Genomic DNA, 20,209 nt, shown 5'->3' on the forward strand with positions numbered 1-20,209 from the left:
ACTAACATCTGTCAGAAGAAGAGGCCTGGATAGAGTAATTTCCTGGATATGGGATGGATTTGATCTGACAGGGAAAAGGCACGAAGAATGATCGGGAAAACAAAGGAAAACGGAGAAAGGACAAGGCCTGAATTGATTATTTCAGGGGAGGATGTCAGAGGAAGAAATGGATATTAAGTAGAGCTAGCAGCGGGCCGTCAATTTGATCTAGATAGGGATGATCTGAGGATATGAGAATAAGTTGGCGCATGCCGAATAAAGGAGGGATGTCAGACTCTATTCCCAAAGAGTTTTTTGAAAATTGATGTATGCCGGAAAAGGAGAAGCGATCACCGTGATGATTTTCCGGTGATTGGAGGGAGAGAACCGTTCCAGAACTGTGAGTTCTGTGGGTTCGAAGCGGGATTCTCAGAGGCATGTAAAGCAGCAGCAGTAGACCTCAAAGACACACCACCATTGTCCAATTCTGAGCCTGAAGTCTGTGCATGGCTTGTAAATATTGATAAGATTGCTGAGTTTTTGAAAAAACGCTTTAAACATCTTGGATAGGGAGGGATTGTAACGAGATTATCTAGGAAAATAGGTTCTCTTAGGAGGAGCTTGACGGCCTATAAACAGACAATTCATGGAGAACCTTGCTGAACTAAAGCACTTTAGCAGAGATTCATAACATAAATCTTATAAATTCTATAAAAGGAAAGAGAGCATTTGCACTAAAAGGCGAAAGACTGACCTGTTACAGAGATGAAGCCCACGGACGAGAGCGCCTGTGATTGCGCACGAGCAGCAAAACCGTTTTGTCCCGACTCAGGCGTGTCTGCATGGAATAAATCCATAAGTAGCAACCTATAGATTATTAGCATGCGAGAGACTGTTCCAGAAAGGAAAAAAGGACTGAGAAAAGCCGAAAAGGAAAGTCGCGCACAGATGGGGACGGAGGACTGTGGAAAGCCAAAAGGAAAAGCCGCGCGCAGAATGGGGACGGAGAGCTTATGAATGGGTTAAGGCCTGACGACGATGAGGCTCCATAAAGATCCAGATGGCCAGTCGAAAAGGCTAGGTAGCAAGGATTCTGGAGAGAAGGTTGTCAAGAGGAGGAAGCCGAAACGTGTCGAGGATGGACTGGAGAACGTGGAGACATAGACTTGGCGGGCTATGGCGGTCAGCGAGAGCTGGTTCGTCCATCAACTAGGCAATCTGAGTAGTAGGTTGTCATGGTGGCGAGCTTTGGTTTGCTCTCATCGCAGGCGCGCTCTCCGCGGGCTCCAGAGCTCTCCTTCCGGATTTTTGTTAACAATAGGTTTTATGGGAAAATATTCAGCAGGCAATAGTTATCTACTCTGAAAGTGCACATTATATTGCATTATTTTAAAATGTTCTATATTTAGGGATTGAGTAGGAGGCTTCAGCCGGCAATAATTGTATACTCTGAAAGTCCACATTATATTGCATTATTTTAAAATGTTCTATATATTTTGGCGTTGACATGAAAAACATAGCCATCAATTTTGTGATTGTTACTGCTTCAAACTTTTCTAGCATTGTATTTTTTTTAAGGATATATTGATATTGTATTTTAGATTTTGACGAGTTTTCTTTATAATTTTGATGGCATTTACAATAGAAATGTCATTTAGTATTTAGATTTTGACTAGTTTTCTTTATAATTTGGATGGCATTTACAATAGAGATGTCATTTAGTATTTGAAAGTTATCGTATTATTATTATTAAGAAGGTAGGCTTATTATAATTTTAGATTTATTTTATTAATTATTTCAAGGAATCAAAATTTTTAAAATGTATTTTTTTTTCCATCCAAAATTTAAATAAAAGTTTATATCTTAAAAGATTATGTTTTTTTTTTTTTTTTTTCATTTTTTTTTTTTTTTTTTTTTTTTTTTTTTTTTTTTTATTTATTTTTTTTGCTGGTAAATTTAAAATTAAGGTAAAAAATGTTTATATATATATATATATATATATATATATTCAATTATTTTGTTATAGAATACTTTTTAAAATAATACATGGCAATATGTATTAAATATTGAAAGAATTAAAAATCTCTATCATACTTTAAATTAAGAAGAAAGAAAGAAATATCTATATATATAATATTCGAAAAAAATATTTAAATTATTTTATTTTGTTTCTATATAAAATTGATATAAAACTATGTTATGTATAACTCATAGTAATCTCTTTTTTCATATGTTACATGTCAATTGAATTACACATCAAGTAATATTAATAATATTATTTTTACATGTCGTTTGTCAATTGTATACAAAATATAGAAGAGAGCAATCACTTAAACTTATAATCATTAATATGTTTATATTAAGTGTTTAAAAAATATTTAATAATAATCATATTGTGAATAAAAAAAAACATATATTGAAAATGTTTTTAAAGATATTGGCTACAAATATAAGTAGACCGATGGCAATTATGTATTAAACATTGAAAGAATTAAAAACCTCTACCATACCTTAAATTATATATATATGAAAAAGAAATATTTAAATTATTTTATTTTTTCTTTATATAAAATAGATATAAAATTATGGTATTTGTAACTGATAGTAATTTTTTTTTATTAGGAATTTACAGGGTAAGTTCGTGAGATAGAACACCATAGGAGACTGCTCACAAAAATATCACAGATCAATACACCAGTGTTCTTGACTTTGTTAAAACCCTGAAAGAGGGAAACATTCCATGGCCAGAGCCAAAGTGGTGACTTCAGGCAATTTATTAATGTAAAAGAAAGAAAGTTTACATAACCTTCTCTCATGAACGTCACCTTAAAAATGGCCCTCCATACTCTTAAAATAGAGATCATGGACCAATCAGGTGTTAAGCCACAGATCAAGTGTCGGTAATACTGAGGAGAGAATGAATCATCAAATCACTTCATGTCTAGAACATATTGTGACATTGTAAGTTACAAAAGTACATAGTAAATAAACACATTTTACCTAACTCTACACTAAACCAAGTTATATTTAACTATTTCCTATGTGTCAGAATATCCTAACATTACAGTTAATTGAATTACGCATCATGTATATCAATAATATGATTTTTACATGTTATTTGTCAATTCTATACAAATATAAAAAAGCACAATCACTTAAACTTATCATCATTAATATGCTTATATTAAGTGTTTAAAAAATATTTAATAATAATCATATTGTGAAACAAAACAAACATATTGGAATTTTTTTAAAGATATTGGCTACGAATATAAGTAGATTGATAAGGTTTTCATAGGATGCGACATCTTATAAAGAATAAAAATAATAAAAACCAATAAACATCCTAAAAAGGCGGCCTTCCTTATACTCAAGGAACCACATATTGCTATGATTTTAAAGAGGAAAAGAATTAAGGCTATGTTCCCTACTCTTAGCATTATCATATTGCTAGGATTATAAAGAGGAAAAGTACTAAGGCTATGTTCCTTACTCTTAGCATTATCATATTGCTAGGATTCTAAAGAGGAAAATTACTAAGGCTATGTTCCCTACTCTTAGCATTATTTCAACACTTCTTGAATCAACCTAGTTAATTTTAAGAAATGAAAAGATATCTGCAAAATCTCATATTTATTTAGCATGTTTCATATTGATTAATCAAAATTTTCATTGTAAATAAGAATAAAAAACACCAAATAAACATTCAACATAGTCACATCTACATTTTAAATTTCATTTAACATTCTCATATTATTAAACATCTCATTTTCCTAAAAGACAACTAATTATAAGGGAAATTTGAGAAATCTAAAAATGAATATATAGGAAATAGTAAAGAATATTATTTCTTTCACTTTAAATTTATATTTTTAAATTATATTTAAAAGTCTTTATAATTTTATTTTTTATATATTTTTAAAGGATATAATTCGACGAATGCATTTCAGAGACCCTAGTACCTTTATCTTAGGGCTTGCATTGCGTGTTGTCTCAAATGAAACATGTACCTTTATCTCAAGGCTTGCATTGTGTGTTGTTTCAAATGAAGCATTTTATAGAATATGATCAATTATAATCCATTAGAATCATTTTATAGGTATTGAAGATTTACAAAAATTCAATCACAACTCTATTATTTTTTTTATTTTGTTTTGAGGTATGTTTAATAAATTATTTGGCTCTAAGGAAAACCTCTTATCGCATAGGTGGATGGAATCCTTATTGCACCTTCAGTAAGCTGGTGTGCCCCTAGTAGAGAACCAAGGGCATTCTCTACCCAATAGTGAATTGGCCAAATGCGAGTGAAAATAACAACTAGTTTAGCTCACATTGATGACAAAAACAACTGATTGAGCTAACCCTTGTTTATAACCATGGTGAAATTATGATTGACACATATTAATAGATGAAATTGCAAGTTAGTTCATTTTTTGAATACATGTAAATTGCCTTTATACATAATAATCATAACCAAAACACCTAACAAATTGTGACTCCTTGGAAAATTTCAAGCATAAAAGCATTCTCTTAAAATTTAATATATATCTCATGGAGTTTTATTTTCCATCCTCGTGCTATAAGAGCATTATGTAATTATTTATAGAAAACTTGTTGGGGTAGATAGGAAGTTCTCTCGTAGCTTGGAGCCACAAGTAAGTTGTTTTCTATTCTTATTATGATTTGGTACCAATTCATTATTATGCACTATAGTTTCAGTGGATTTTATAAGTTCATGTTATCATGAACCTATTTGTGTTCATTTTGATATCCATTGTTATCAATTATCCTCGGTTTTATAGACCTCTGTTGGAGTAATTTGAGTTTAACACTTTGAATAGTATTTTGCCACAGTTTTTTACCAAGAAATGAAAATTTTGGCTTGCTAGGTCTTAGAGTACCTTACACAATCTCTTGATGAGCATGCATCCTCTCCAATGGGGCCTTTATGTAGTACAACAAGGTATTTTATGATAATTTTTCTGAGTTAAATTTCATTCTAGTTATAGAACTTGGTTTACAAGGTGGAATTTCTAACAACTGACAGTAGCCAATTTTTCTGCCTTAGTAGGAGGACATTGATTCATCTCATTCTTACTATGAACCACATATATCATGATTATGAATTTAGGTACTTTGTTTATATTGTCTTTTTAAATGTCTGAATTCTTGCATTTTACAAGGGTTTCTAAGAAACAAAGGATAATTGGGTAATGCCAATGTAAGCCTGTTGGGCTAGCTGCCAACCCATGTATATATCATTTTCTTGGAGATTATAAGTGTTGTCAAAGTTTGACAGATGGTTTAGAAAATTCCTTTTCTCTAAGGAGACATGAGTTTGAGTCTCTCCATTTCCTATTAGATTGAGACTTTTTTGGTTAACACTGTTGGGATTTTGTATTGGATATTTAAGGATGCCCTCACATCATGTATATTTTAACTGTAATGCCATAAAAAACATGACATTGATGACAACAACAACTAGTTGAGCTAACCCCTGGTTATAACTATGGCGAACTTATGATTGACACATATTAATGGATGAAATTGCAAGTTAGTTCATTTTTTTAATGCATGTAAATTTCCTTTATACATAATAATCATAACCAAAACATCTAACAAATTGTGACTCCTTGGAACATTTCAAGCATAAAAGCATTCTCTTAAAATTTAATATATATCTCATGGAGTTTTATTTTCCATCCTCGTGGTGTATGAGCATTGCGTAATTATTTTATAGGAAAACTTGTTGGGGTAGATAGGAAGCTTTATAGGAAAGCTTGTTGGGGTAGATAGGAAGTTCTCTCATAGCTTGGAGCAACAAGTAAGTTGTTTGTTATTCTTATTATGATTTGGTATCAATTCGTTATTATGCACTATAGTTTGACTAAATTTTATAAGTTCATGTTATCATGAACCTATTTGTGTTCATTATGATATCCAGTGTTATCAATTATCCTAGGTTTTACAGACTTAGGGTAGCTTTAGAAAGCAATATGATAGGTTATAGACCTCTTTTGGAGTAATTTGACTTTAACACTCTAAAAAGTCTTTGGCCATGATGTTTTACCAAGAAATGTAAATTTTGGTCTGTTAGGTCCTAAAGTACCTTGCACAATCTCCTGATGAGTGTTCATCCTCTCCAATGGGGCCTTTATGTAGTACAACAAGGTATTTTGTGATAATTTTTCTAAGTTAAATTTCATGTTGGTTAGAGACCTTGGTTAATAATCTCGAAGTTCTAACAACTAACGTAACCAATTTTTTGCCTCAGCCAGAGGAAATTGATTTATCTCATTCTTACTATGAACCACACATATCCTAATTATGACTTCAGGTACTTCGTTTATATTTTCTTTTTAAATGTTTGAATTATTTTATTTTACAAGGGTTGTTAAGCAGGAAAGAATACTTGGGTAATGCCAATGTAAGCTTGTTGGGATAGTTGGAAACCCGTGTATATATCCTTTTCTTCGAGATTGGAAGTGGTGTCAAAGGTTGAAAAACAGTTTAGAAAACCATTTCTCTTTAAGGAGCCAAGAGTTTTAGTCTCTCCATTTCCTATCAGATTAAGACTCTTTTTATTAACATTGTTGGGATTTGAAAGAGAGGTTACCTCATCGGTGTTGGATGGAAAACTGTGTTTCTAAAACTATTCAGGGTTCAAATTTCTAACTTAGAGTGTTGTAAAACAAAGGTTCCATGTATATTCACTTTTTTCTTTGTTCCTTTTAATTTGTTTCCCCCATGCAGCATGGTACAAGCTCATAAATTTTCCAAAAAGTGTGGATTGAACAATGTGAAGCAGAAAATTGAAAATTATTTGCTTGAAGTAGGGAAGGTACAAAAATTCACATGTAGACTTATTTTTTTGTTTTTGTTTTCTACATGTATTGGACATTTTGTTCGAGTAACTTAATTGTATTTGTTTTTATTGCATGAATTGCAGGCGTGGTTTGTAGAAAATGGCAGTGATAACCTTCTACATTGCATTTGGAAAGTTGTAAATGAGGTACACTTGTACCTGAAGACTTGTTGTACAAAGGAAAATTGATCTACATTGCACCTATTAAAAACTTTTCACCCTTTCCATGCCATGTCCACTCTGTATTCAAGTCCGAACCCAATGCAACCATGTACAACACTGGGAGCAACTCAGTCATGTATATAAAGGTTGTAGATGGTGTAGTCAGGCTAGCAACTTTAGAGTTTTTTGTGAATCCTTTGGTTTAATGGCAAGAAGTAGAATGTTAATACTGTTACTTGTCAACTTTTTATTGACATGCTAATTAATGGTCAAGTGCCTTTGCATTTGATTTGTTTGAATGACCTTTTATAAAAAAGACATGAAAATTTCTTTTGAGATAATGATTTGACACACAAATTAATGGATGAAATTGCAAGTTAGTTCAATTTTTTAATGAATGTAAACTGCCTTTATACATAATAAATTATAATCATAACCAAAATAACTAACTCATTATGAATCCTTGGAATATTTCAAGCATAAAATCATTCTCTTAAAATTTAATATATATCTCATGGAATTTTATTTTCCATCTTTGTGTTCTGGTGTATGAGCATTGTACTTGCCTAATTGTTTTATAGGAAATCTTGTTGGGGTAGATAGGAAGCTCTCTCATAGCTTGGAGCAACAAGTTGTTTGTTATTCTTGTTGTGATTTGGTATCAATTCATTATTATGCACTATAGTTTGACTAAATTTTATAAGTTCATGTTATCATGAACCTATTTGTGTTCATTATGATGTCCAATGTTATCCATTATCCTAGGTTACAGACTTATCAAAGCAAGGGTAGCTTTAGAAAGCAATATGATAGGTTATAGACATAGATATTATTAATATTATGGATGTTAGACTTGTTATGAAACCAACTCAAGAAAAGATAGAAAAGATAGATCAATGCCTTAGAATTCAGCCAATTCGAGGGGGCAACCTCCTTTACATTACATAAATGAACAATTCTTGGATGATTAAAATGACAAAACCTCCTTTCTATATATAGGAGTTTAAGGAGTCACAATATAACCCAGCCGACCTAACAATAATAATATAAAGCCACAAAAATAACAATAGAGGGATTCTATGGGGCACAGTAATAACAATATGGGGATAATAGGGGCACAAAAATATTAATAAGGGATGCAACTACAATATTAATGGGGTAATCACTAGTATTATAGGGACCCAACATGCCCCTCTCCTTCAAAAAAGTGTTGTCCTCAACGCTTGAGTAGTTCTAGATGCTTCTATATAAAATTCTCATCCTCCCATGTGGAATCTTCAGTGGATAAGTTCTTCCACTTGATAAGATACTCCGAAATTGATTGATTTCGTAGCTGTCGAGTTCTTGTTTCTGTGACTTCTTTTGGTTCCAATATATTTTTTCCTTCCTCGTCAAGTTCTGGCAATATTGTGTGAACTGGGAGCTTGTTTCCTATAACCTTCTTTAAACATGAAACATGGAAAACTGGGTGCAATCGAGAAGCTGTAGGAAGCTCCAATTTGTATGCCATAGTACCAATCTTTTGCAACACCTTGTACGGACCATAATACTTTGGTGATAATTTATTATCCTTCTTAGCTTGCTTGAGGGACATTTGTTTATATGGTTGTAGCCGTAGGAATACCCAATCACCTACATCAAAACTTCTTTGGCTATGATGTTGATCTGCCTGTTGTTTCATTCTATTCTGTGCCAACACGAGGTTATCCTTTAAGAGTTGGAGGGCTTGTTGTTGATGTTCGATGTGATGTTCCACTGCTTGAACCTTAGAATTTTCTCTTAAATATGATGTGATGGATGGTGGCTGATATCCATAAAGTGCCATAAATGGGGTCATTTTTGTTGCTGTATGGAAGGAAGTGTTATACCACCATTCAGCCAGAGGCAACCATTTGACCCATTGTGTCTGTTTATCAGATACAAAACAACAAAGATATCCTTCCAAACATTTGTTTACTATCTCAGTTTTGCCCATCAGATTGAGGATGATAAGATGAGCTATAAGCTAACTGAGTACCAAGACAAGAAAATAATTCTATCCAAAAATTTCCAGTGAAAATGGGATCTCTGTCACTTACAATAATCTTTGGGTTTCCATGTAGCTTTTGAATTGTTTCCATAAATGCAGTAGATACTGTACTGGCTTTAAATGGATGTGATAATTCACAAAAGTGTGCATACTTGGTAAGTCTGTCAACTACCACCATGATGACACTCTTTCCCTTAGACTTGGGTAAACCTGTGATAAAATCCATTGAAACCTCCTCCCAACGTTGGCTTGGAATGGATAAAGGATGTAATAGACCCGGGGTCTTAATTGTTTCAACTTTATTTTGTTGGAAAACCAAACATTCCTCCACAAACTTTTGAATATCTGATTTAAGGCCATCCCAAAAAAATTCCTTCTTAACCCTGTGGTAAGTTTTTAAAAATCCTGAGTGCCCTCCTAAGGGAGAAGTGTGCAATTCCATAAGAATATTTTGTTTTAGTTGGGAATTCTTATAGAGGTATAAGCGATCTTTGTACCATAAAGAATCATTTTTCCAGCTAAATGTATCAGATGTACTGGAATCTTGTTGTAACTTTCGAATAAGTGCCCACACTTCTTCGTCATTCTTCCATTCCTCCCTTGCTTCGTTTATCCAATCTGGTTGGATAATAGAAATGGTGCACAACAATGCTTCCACGTCCTCATCCTTTCTTCAGAGTGCATCTGCCACCACATTTTGCTTCCCTTTTTTATAGATGATTTCAAAGTCATAACCCAACATCTTTGTGACCCACTTTTGTTGCTCTTCAGAGGATAATCTTTGTTCTAAAAAGTATTTAAGGTTATCATGATCTGTTTTTACCTTGAAGTGTCTTCCCATTAGGTAGGGTCGCCATTTCTTAAGTGCATGGAGTATTGCCAACATTTCCTTCTCATAAATAGCTTTGTGTAAAAACTTTCTCTTTATTGGACGACTTTCAAAAGCAATGGGTCTTTCATCTTGCATTAAAACAACACCAATTCCATTTCCTGAAGTATCACATTCCATAATAAAGGTTTTTGTGAAGTCTGGTGTAGCTAAGACCGGTGCTTGGCACATTGCCTCTTTAAGATGTTCGAAGGCCTTTGTTGCTTCTGGAGTCCATGAAAATGCATCTTTCTTCAATAATGTTGTTAGAGGTGCTGCTATTCTCCCATAATTCTTAACAAACTTGTGATAATACCCTGTCAACCCAAGAAATCCTCACAGATGCTTTATGAATGTGGGGATTTTCCATTCCTTAATGGCTTTAATTTTGCTAGGGTCTACCTTAACTCCTTCATGAGATACAATATGACCCAGATATTCCACCTCTTGTACTCCAAAGAAACGTTTGGATCTTTTTGCATATAATTGTTTCTCCTCCAATAGTTGTAGCACCCTGTCAACATGTTCAACATGATCCTTCCAAGACTTGCTGTAGATTAGTATATCATCAAAAAATACTAACACAAATTTTCAAAGGAATGGTTTGAAAATGGAATTCATCAAACCTTGAAATGTTGAAGGTGCATTGGTAAGGCCAAAAGGCATGACCAAGAATTCATAATGATCCTCATGAGTTCTAAATGCTGTTTTCGGAATGTGTTCAGTCTTCATTCTGATTTGATGATATCCTAAATGAAGATCCAACTTGGTGAAGTAAATTGATCCATGCAATTGATCCAGTAACTCATCAATGACAGGAATCGGAAACTTATCTTTAATAGTGAGCTTGTTGAGCTCCCTATAATCCAGACACATGCGCCATGATCCATCCTTCTTGTGCACTAATACTACTAGAGCAGAGAAAGAACTTTGACTCGGTTGAATTATACCAGCCTCTAGCATTTCTGCAACCATACGTTCAATTTCACACTTTTGGGCATAGGGATATCTGTATGGCCTGATGTTTGGAGGAACACTTCCTGGAATCAGATGAATAGCATGATCATGATCACGAATAGGTGGGAGACCTTTGGGAGTCTCAAATACCTTGGAATGATTGTTCAAGAGTTTTTGGAGATCTGGAGAAATAGATGATTCCAATGTGGAAACATCTAGCGAACATAATTGTGCAATTACACCCTTTTGTTCCCTTCTTAGAAGCTTTTTCATACCGTTAGAGCTAATTATCTTTCCTGGTTTCCCTGCAATACCCCTTAATTCAACTTCCTTTCCTTCCACAGAAAATTTCATGAAAATTTCTTGAAAATTAAAAGCTATTGTACCCAAGGATTGTAGCCATTAGACTCCTAGTACAACATCAGCACCTCCCATTGGAATGGAAAGCATTGGGCTAGTCAATACATATTCTCCCATCGATAGCTTGATATTATGGCACTTTCCAGAGCAATTTATTGTTCCTCCATTTGCAACCATCACTTGACACTCTGGTGCTAGATATAAGAAGCAATTCAATTCTTTTGCTACCTTACAATCAATAAAATTGTGGGTACTTCCTCAATCAATCAACACTATTACCTTTTTCTTCTTGATTTGTCCTTCTATCTTGATGGTTTGAGGAGTGGTAATTCCAGCCATTGCATTATAATATATGGTCGGATTCATTTCTTCTTTATCTAGGCTTTGTTCCTGGAGTATATTCTCTTCTTTTGACCTTTCTTGCTCCTTTTCTTCTTCCTCTTTGCAACCTATGTAGAATAATTTCTTCTCAGCACACTTATGACCTTTAGTGTATTTGCTATCACAACTGTAACAAAGCCCTTTTGCTCTTTTTTCTTCCAATTGTTGTGGTGTCAACCTTATAGGTTGTAGAAGACTAGGGGCAACAACACTTCCATCTTTATAGTTGTGAGTGGTATGCTTCCTGGTTGCCATAATTTTGCTTTCTATTTTTCTTGCTAACCTGAATGCCTTCTCTAATGAATCAGGTTCCCAAAGGAAAACATCATGTTGGATACTATCTTTTAAAGACCCTATGAACACATCAATCCTATGCTCCTCTGGAATATTTTTTACCCTTATGTTCAATTTTTGGAACTCCTTAATGTGCTCCATTATTGAACCCTTTTGTTTGAGATTTATCAATTGGCTAAAAAAAGTGTTGCTTTTTGTATCCTCATAATGTGCTGTCAATTCTTCCATAAAAATTGCCCAAGGGATAATTTGTTTACTAGAGCAAAGCCATTGATACCATACAAACTGATTTGGTTCCAAATATAAAGTTGCAATACGTACCTTTTGTGTGTTTTGCACATTATTGAGATCGAAAAATTGCTCCATCTGTAATATCCATGTTGAGGGATCCTTGCCATCAAACTTCCTCATATCGATTTTTGGAATATGGTGGGTCTTCGATGCCACATTGGAGTCTATGAAATCATGATTAACATTTGTTTTGTTCGCATCATGAGTTTCCTTTACAACCTTTTCACCATTAGTAAGTATTTCTTGTAGAAAATTTGTTAAATCTGTCTTCAAATCTGCCATGTCTCTCTTCAAATTTGTCTTCAAATCTATCTTCAAATCGTCCATCTTAGCTTCCATGCCCTTTATCTTAGCTTCTGTTAGCTTTTGTGAGCGTGACATTTGTTGCACTTGTTCTTGTAATTTTGATATATCATGTAGCATTTCTTCCTTTTCTTCATGAGTCATGCTAGGGCTTTCAGGTTGCTTACTAGGTGTTTGCATTTTATTTCCTCGGGGCATCTGTTACCGATAATAATGCTCTACTATGCCCTTTGAATTCCTTCAAAATAAATTCTCAAACCAATCTTAAGCAAAAATTTAAAAGAATCTACACACTTTTTTTCACTTTGTAGGAGCTCGATATTGCATGTGATGTATCTCTGTACTTTCAGATCATCCAGTTCTGAAATTGCAACTTGTAGTAGCCCTCTGTGCCCTCCTTCCAATGCCACCACTCTGATCCAAATTGGATTCTCCAAGGAAGAGTTATGCAAAATCTCCCACAGTGACCTGATTATAGATTAGTTCAGTAGAGCGAACTTGTACGATGTGACACGAGTCACTGTTTCGACCTTTGGTTCTGAAAAATATATACAAGAAACTAAAGTCCGTCCTCTTTCTGTAACTTCTTACGAAATTTCAATCAGATGCTCAGGGAGAAAGTTATGACGATTTTCCCCAGGTCACCTGTTTGGAATGAAATTCAGGAGTCTGCAAGAAGACCAACTTCCTCAGATCATATCTCCGCAAATATACCACAAACAGCTCTGAAATTCGGACCTGATATTTAGCGCGATTTCTTCTCAAATGGGTTTTTTTTTAGCTTCTGAAACGTCGTAGAAAAAAAGTTATAGCGAAAATGCAACGATGACCTATTTGGAGCAGCGAAACCCTAGAATCCAAAGCTCTGATACCAAATGTTATGAAACCAGCTCAAGAAATGATAGGAAAGATAGATCAACGCCTTAGAATTTAGCCTCTTCGAGGGAGAAACTTCCTTTACATTACATAAATGAACAATTCTTGGATGATTCAAATGACAAAACCTCCTTTCTATATATAGGAGTCTAAGGAGTCACAATATAACCCAGCCGACCTAACAATAATAATATAAAGCCACAAAAATAACAATAGAGGGATTCTATGGGGCACAATAATAACAATATGGGGATAATAGGGGCACAACAATATTAATAAGGGATGCAACTACAATATTAATGGGGTAATCACTAGTATTATAGGGACCCAACAAGACTACTCTTTTGGAGTAATTTAACTTTTATAACACTAGCCTTTAGCCACGATGTTTTACCAAGAAATGTAAATTTTGGTCTACTAGGTCCTGGAGTACCTTGCACAATCTCTTGATGAGCGTGCATCCTCTCCAATGGGCCTTTATGTAGTACAACAAGGTATTTTATGATAAATTTTCTAAGTTAAATTTCATTCTAGTTACAAAACTTGGTTTACAAGGTGGAATTTCTAACAACTGAAAGTAGCCAATTTTTCTGCCTTAGTAGGAGGATATTGATTCATCTCATTCTTACTATGAACCACATATATCCTACTTCAGGTACTTTGTTTATATTGTCTTTTTAAATGTCTAAATTATTGCATTTTACAAGGGTTTCTAAGTAACAAGATAATTCGATAATGCCAATGTTGTTGAAAATAGCAACAAGAAATGATAAAAATAGAATCTAGAATATTCCAATTTTAATTTGTCCTTAAATTAAAATTTGAATTTAGTCTCACGAGTTGCTTGAAAAATAATTAATTAACTCATCTTGGGTTATTTAGTTGGAGAAATTCAAGTTAGAAGTTTTTCTGAAGTCATGCAATAGTTATCCCTTAAATTAAGGAGATAAGATTGAGTTATATTTGAGTTGTAATTAGTTAGCTCAGTTTACTGAGTTAAGTCTAGTTAAATTAGCTCCAAACTGTTTGAGGAAATAATTGTGAGTTCAGTCAGTTAATGCATGCATTCATCCAACTAGTGTACTCTAGATAACTGAAGATTCTCTCATTAGTAACTCATGCATGTCTATTCTAAGAAAGACCTAGTTGAGATTAAAGATAGGGACAGTGTACTATCAGTTGCATGTTTTCTCCTATAAAGGAAACTCATGCATGCAGAATGAATAAGGTTCCTTGAGGATTGTGTAGTTCTGACAGGGTGTAGGATCAGTGTGAGTGATCAGTCTTCCACTTAGTAACAGGAGGATCACCCAGAGAAACTGCGCAAGGAAATAGGAGCTTGGAGGGTAGAGGAGAAGACTTTTGAGAGGCTTTGATTGCCTGTGAGCATCCAAGAGGATTGTACTGAGAGATGGCTAGCTGTGAGAGCTAAGGTTTTGTGTAATTCTGATGTATTTCCACCTTGTATGATAATATAAATAGTGGGGTTTTTAGCTGAGGCTTTCCCCTGAGTATTTTCTGTATTTCATGTGCATTGATTCTTCTTCTTATGGTTATGTGTGTTCTACTCTGATTCAGCTCGATCTTTAAGCTTCCGCAAGTTTGATAGTAGAAGGAGATTATAGTATTTTGCTTTGGTATATTGCATTATCAAGTTAATATACAGTAAGATTTTCTACATAGATCTCAGAGGTAGATTTGTAGAGAATTTGCAGGAAAATCTACATGGTATCAGAGCTAAGTTTATCAGCACAAAGTTTATCGGAGCTGTGAACAGTATACGGAGAAGAGAATTCAAAGTTTGAAGTTTGGGGTTGCAGGTGCAAATCGAATTCATATCATACTTCAAGGTTGGCCAATGGTGTTCTATGGCTTAAGACTCGAGTATGCCTTGGAAGGTAGCTCGAATTACATAGCATGGAAATATCGCATGGAGGCTGTATTAGAAGACAATAGCTTGAAGGATTTCATTGATCAAGAAATCCCAAAGCTAGGTTCAACTAATGCACAAGAGTTGGCTGAGTGGAAGAAGTGTGTGGCGAGGGCGAGACAGATCATCCTTGAGGGAGTTCGAGACCATATTGTCTCGAGTCTCCATGGGAAGGATACTCCATATTCAATGTGGAAGACATTGAAGGACCTCTACTAGAACAGTAGCGACCAGAGGAAATTGGCACTCAAGGATAAGCTTCGAAGAATCAAGATGGAGAACGATGATACTATTTCCACATATTTGAACAAGCTCACCACTTGCAGAGATGAGCTTAGCAGTGTGGGAATAACTACTGCTGATGATGATATGGTGAGCCTCGCTCTCCTTAGCCTTCCAAAGAGCTGAAATAGCTACCAGGACTTTGTGAATGGAAGGGAGAAACTGCCAGACTGGGAACGACTATGGTCGGATCTCATGCAGGAGGAGATCAGCAGGAGCACTCGATATGGTCCTTCATCCGAGGATGGTGAAGAAAATATGGCTTTAGCAAGTAAGGCAAGGAAAGGGAAGGGGAAGGCGTCCCATTTCGAATTGAATTCTTCTCATGGAGGGAAGAAGGTTGACAAGTCTAAAGTGAGATGCTTTAATTGTCACGAGATGCGTCATTATGCGACTAATTTCCCATCGAAGAAGTCCAAGAAGGGATCCTCAGAAGGATCGGAAGGTGATGCATTGGCCTCTAAGTTTGAAATGGACTTCACCCTTATTGCATGCATGGTGTCATCGATGATGGGTTGTGGTTGGTATCTTGACAGTGGAGCCTCATTCCACATGACTGACAATAAAAGTTTATTTAGTACCTTGGAGGAGAAAGACCTCAAGATGCGCATAGAGATGGGTGACGACAAAAGGTTTAGTGTTTCAGGAGTGGGCACGGTTGCTTTCTAGAGGGAGCGTGGAGTTCCTATAACCTTGATAGATGTGAAGTATGTGCCTGGACTGAAGAAGAACTTGGTATTAGTTGCGATGTTGGAGGACAAAGGCTACGATGTCGTCTTCAGTAATGGAAAGGTTTTCCTTAGACACATCACCACGAGCTAGGTGAAACAAATCGATTCACGAGTTAAGAACCTGTATTCTCTTGAGGTTCAAGATGCATGCAAAGCCTTGAGGAGCAAGGTAAATGTTAGAGACTTAGTGGTTAAGAGGGAGAGTAAATTACCTCTCAACATGCAGTCCCAGAAGACGTCTGAGACAATTGTGGAGGAGCCACAATTGGAGAAGTGGGCAAAGGGATCACATGCAACCATAACTCTAGGTGTGAGGTGGGGCGATGTGAAGTGATAGTCCCAAGAAGGCTGAAATTAGGCAGGGTCCATTGAGAGGTTTTATCTCATGGATTGTACCTTGCTACGGAAGCCCAAAGTACATAGTAGTGGGAGGAATCAGTGAGATTGATGCAGTTGAAGATCAAAGTGACAGAGGCTAGAGAAGTCAGATACGAAAGAGTGTAGAGAAGGATTGACAACAATGCAGAAAGGCAGAGTCATCCGAAGCACAAAGTTTTCAGTTGACAAAGGCAATAGCAATCAGAGACTTTGATGACAGATGCATCATACTGATTCAAGTTGGACGTTTTTTTGTTTTTGGAGTTGCTGGAGCAACAACACTAGAGAGAAGTGTTGCATGCAGAACATTCCAAAGGATCAGGATCGGGATCGAGTTGAATTCCTTTCTTGTTGAGAGAGAGTGTTGAAAATAGCAAGAAGAAATGATAAAAATAGAATCCAGAGTATTCCAATTTTAATTTGTCCTTGAATTAAAATTGTGAATTAAAATTATAATTTAGTCTCACCACCTACTTGAAAAATAATTAATTAATTCATATTGAGTTAATTAGTTGGAGAAATTTAAGTTAGAAGTCTTTCTGAAGCCATGCAACAGTTATCCCTTAAGTTAAGGAGATTATCCCTTAATTAAGGAGATAAGATTCAGTTATATTTGAGTTGTAATTATTTAACTCATTTTACTGAGTTAAGTCGAGTTAAATTAGTTCCAAACTGTTTGAGGAACTAATTGTGAGTTCAGTGAGTTAATGCATGCATGCATCCAACTAGTGTACTCCAGATAACTGAAGATTCTCTCATCAGTAAATCATGCATGTCTAATCTGAGAAAGACCTAGTTGAGATTAAAGACACGGACAATGTACTATCAGTTGCATGTTTTCTCCTATAAAAGAAACTCATGCATGCAAAAGGAATAAGGTTCCTTGAGGATTGCGTAGTTCTTACAGGGTGTAGGATCAGTGTGAGTGATCAGTCTTCCACTTGGTAACAGGAGGATCACCCAGAGAAACTGCGCAAGGAAATAGGAGCTTGGAGGGCAGAGGAGAAGGCTTGTGAGAAGCTTTGATTTCATGTGAGCATCTAGGAGGATTGTACTGAGAGCTGGCTAGCTGTGAGAGCTAAGGCTTTGTGTAATTCTGATATATTTCCACCTTGTATGATAATACAGATAGTGGGTTTTTAGCTGAGGCTTTCCCCTGAGTATTTTCTGTGTTTCATTTGCATTGATTCTTCTTCTCATGGTTATATGTGTTTTGCTCTGATTCAGCTCGATCTTTAAACTTCCACAAGTTTGATAGTAGAAGTAGATTATGGTATTTTTCTTTCGTATATTGCATTATCGAGTTATTCTACAGTCAGATTTTCTACATAGATCTCAGAGGTAGATTTGTAGAGAATTTGCAAGAAATTCTACAAATGTAACCCTATTGGGCTAGTTTCCAACCCGTGTATATATCATTTTCTTGGAGATTAGAAGCATTGTCAAAGTTTGACACACAGTTTAGAAAATTGTTTCTCTTTAAGGAGACGAGAGTTCGAGTCTCTCCATTTCCTATCAGATTAAGACTCTTTTGATTAACACTATTGGGATTTTGTATTGGAGATTTAAGGATGCCCTCACATCATGTATATTTTAATTGTAATGCCATAAAAAACATGTTTCCATGGAAATTTTTATTATGAAATATGTTAAAATTTGTTATTATTTAAGTAATTGATAAAATTATTTGTTTTATTTTTTATCCCAACTCACACCAAGGAAATCTAGAGCACAATCACCCATTTCAAGAAGAAATATGGAGGAATTGTACTAACAACCTATGATTTCAAAGGTAGCAAATCAAGATCTATTACTTTATTTATGAGGCATTCATGTTGGCATAATCAGAAAAGGTCTTTAACTTGAACATAGGTCTCATGATTTGTAAGCAAGTAGTAGAAAGATTTCATTGTAGCATGGTTATCTCCTTTTGTTGATATTTCCTCTCTGTCAAGAGTTGTCAAACAAGTATTAATTATTGTTATATGGTATTGCCTTACGTTGTTTCCTTTGCAGCGTCTCGTGCAATTACTACTAGATAAAATTTGAAAATAAGGAGGAATGTAGTTTTGAGTACTGAATATTTATTTTTAAATAAATATTAAATACAAAAGATTTTAGATAAGATTTGAAAATAGGGAGCGAAGTTTTGAGTTTTGAATATTTAATTTTTAAATAAATATTAAATACAAAAGATTTTAGATCACATTTGAAAATAAGAAAGGAAGTTTTGAGTTTTGAAAAGAAGAGAGATTTTGGAGATAATAGACCACTATGGTTGTAGTTTTGGTTTGTAAATCGTAATTTTAAAATTGTTTATATTGATTAAAATTATTAAAAATTATTTAAATTTCAAAATGAATAAGAAAAAAATAACAACCAACTCTTGTTATAGGAAAAAAAACACATATTTAAATGTTTAATATATATACTCTTAATTTTTTTCAAATTGAAAAATTTTAATGTAAATTTATATAGCATCCTATCAGATTCAAGTCCGAACTAGAATTTGACAACTATGGATTAAAGTCGCTCATTTCTACTAAATCAGCTTTACTGGTTCGACCCATTATGTTTTCTCTCATTGATTGATTCTTTATAGAATTTTTATAGTTTAATGTCGGGCTAGGGTTCCAGTGCTATTTATCGGTGCTTCTCCAAGGTAATTCATAGCATGATGATCCGTCGGACGATGGAGAGGGAGGAGGGTTTCCCTTTCTTCGCGTCTAGTCGCTTCCAAACCACGTTTCTCTGTGATTTGAAGGGTAAGTTATGTGTTACTACTACTCCCGGACTTTCTCACTCCTTGATATTATTCTCCTGAATCAAATTTTCAGGTGTTTTTTTATTGTGACCCTGTGGGCGATAAGGAGTCTCTAAGCCAAAATCAAACTCTGATATTTTCTGAATTAAAATTTTTGTGATTTTTAATGAATTGAGAAAAGTTTTTCTGTAGTAATTGGTCGTAGTTACTTTTGTCAATTTATTATAATATAATTTTTAGTTTAATGTTTTGTTAATAATCAAAATACATATACATAATTTCCAAAATTCCATTTAAATTGACAGGAAAGAGATTTGTAATCTCAGGATTTTGAATATGATAAATAAATAATATAAAATTAAAATAAATTATTATGATAATTATAATTATTAATAAAACATTAAAAGTAAAAATAAAATTATTTATAATTAATAAATTTAAATTCATCGTCACGGTAAATCTACCAAAATAAATCTATCAAATTTTCAGAAGCATCAAATCTCTTGCAAGGTTTTTTAACTAAATTTCTAGACACATCAAATCTTTTGCAGTCTAAATAATGTGAATAAATCTGGAATATAAATCTAAGCAAATTAGTAAATCTTGAATATGAATCTAAACTGATTAATATTAATACCAGAATGACTACATTGGAAATAAAGACGATGTTCTTCTCTATCTTCATTCAAGCAACAAGTTGTTATTTTGTAATTTTACTACTTACTGATTACATGACCTAGAGGATCTCTGCAGAATAAT

At 34.3% G+C, this 20,209-nt stretch overlaps 1 protein-coding gene across 1 annotated transcript; it reads left to right on the forward strand.

Moving 5' to 3' along the window:
- Positions 1 to 1,214: 1,214 nt before the first annotated feature.
- Positions 1,215 to 20,177, forward strand: LOC149186425 (repressor of RNA polymerase III transcription maf1-like). The gene is made up of 7 exons (XM_089409335.1): positions 1,215 to 1,324; positions 4,586 to 4,634; positions 4,869 to 4,942; positions 5,048 to 5,110; positions 6,733 to 6,820; positions 6,929 to 6,991; positions 20,091 to 20,177. The coding sequence occupies exons 1-7, from the start codon at positions 1,215 to 1,217 to the stop codon at positions 20,175 to 20,177; spliced, it is 534 nt and encodes a 177-aa protein (XP_089265461.1).
- Positions 20,178 to 20,209: the final 32 nt, after the last annotated feature.

Source organism: Pinus tabuliformis, chromosome 3_1 (assembly GCF_031772625.1).
Source record: "Pinus tabuliformis cultivar Carrire ecotype Pingquan chromosome 3_1, CPIR1, whole genome shotgun sequence".
Taxonomy (NCBI): domain Eukaryota; kingdom Viridiplantae; phylum Streptophyta; class Pinopsida; order Pinales; family Pinaceae; genus Pinus; species Pinus tabuliformis.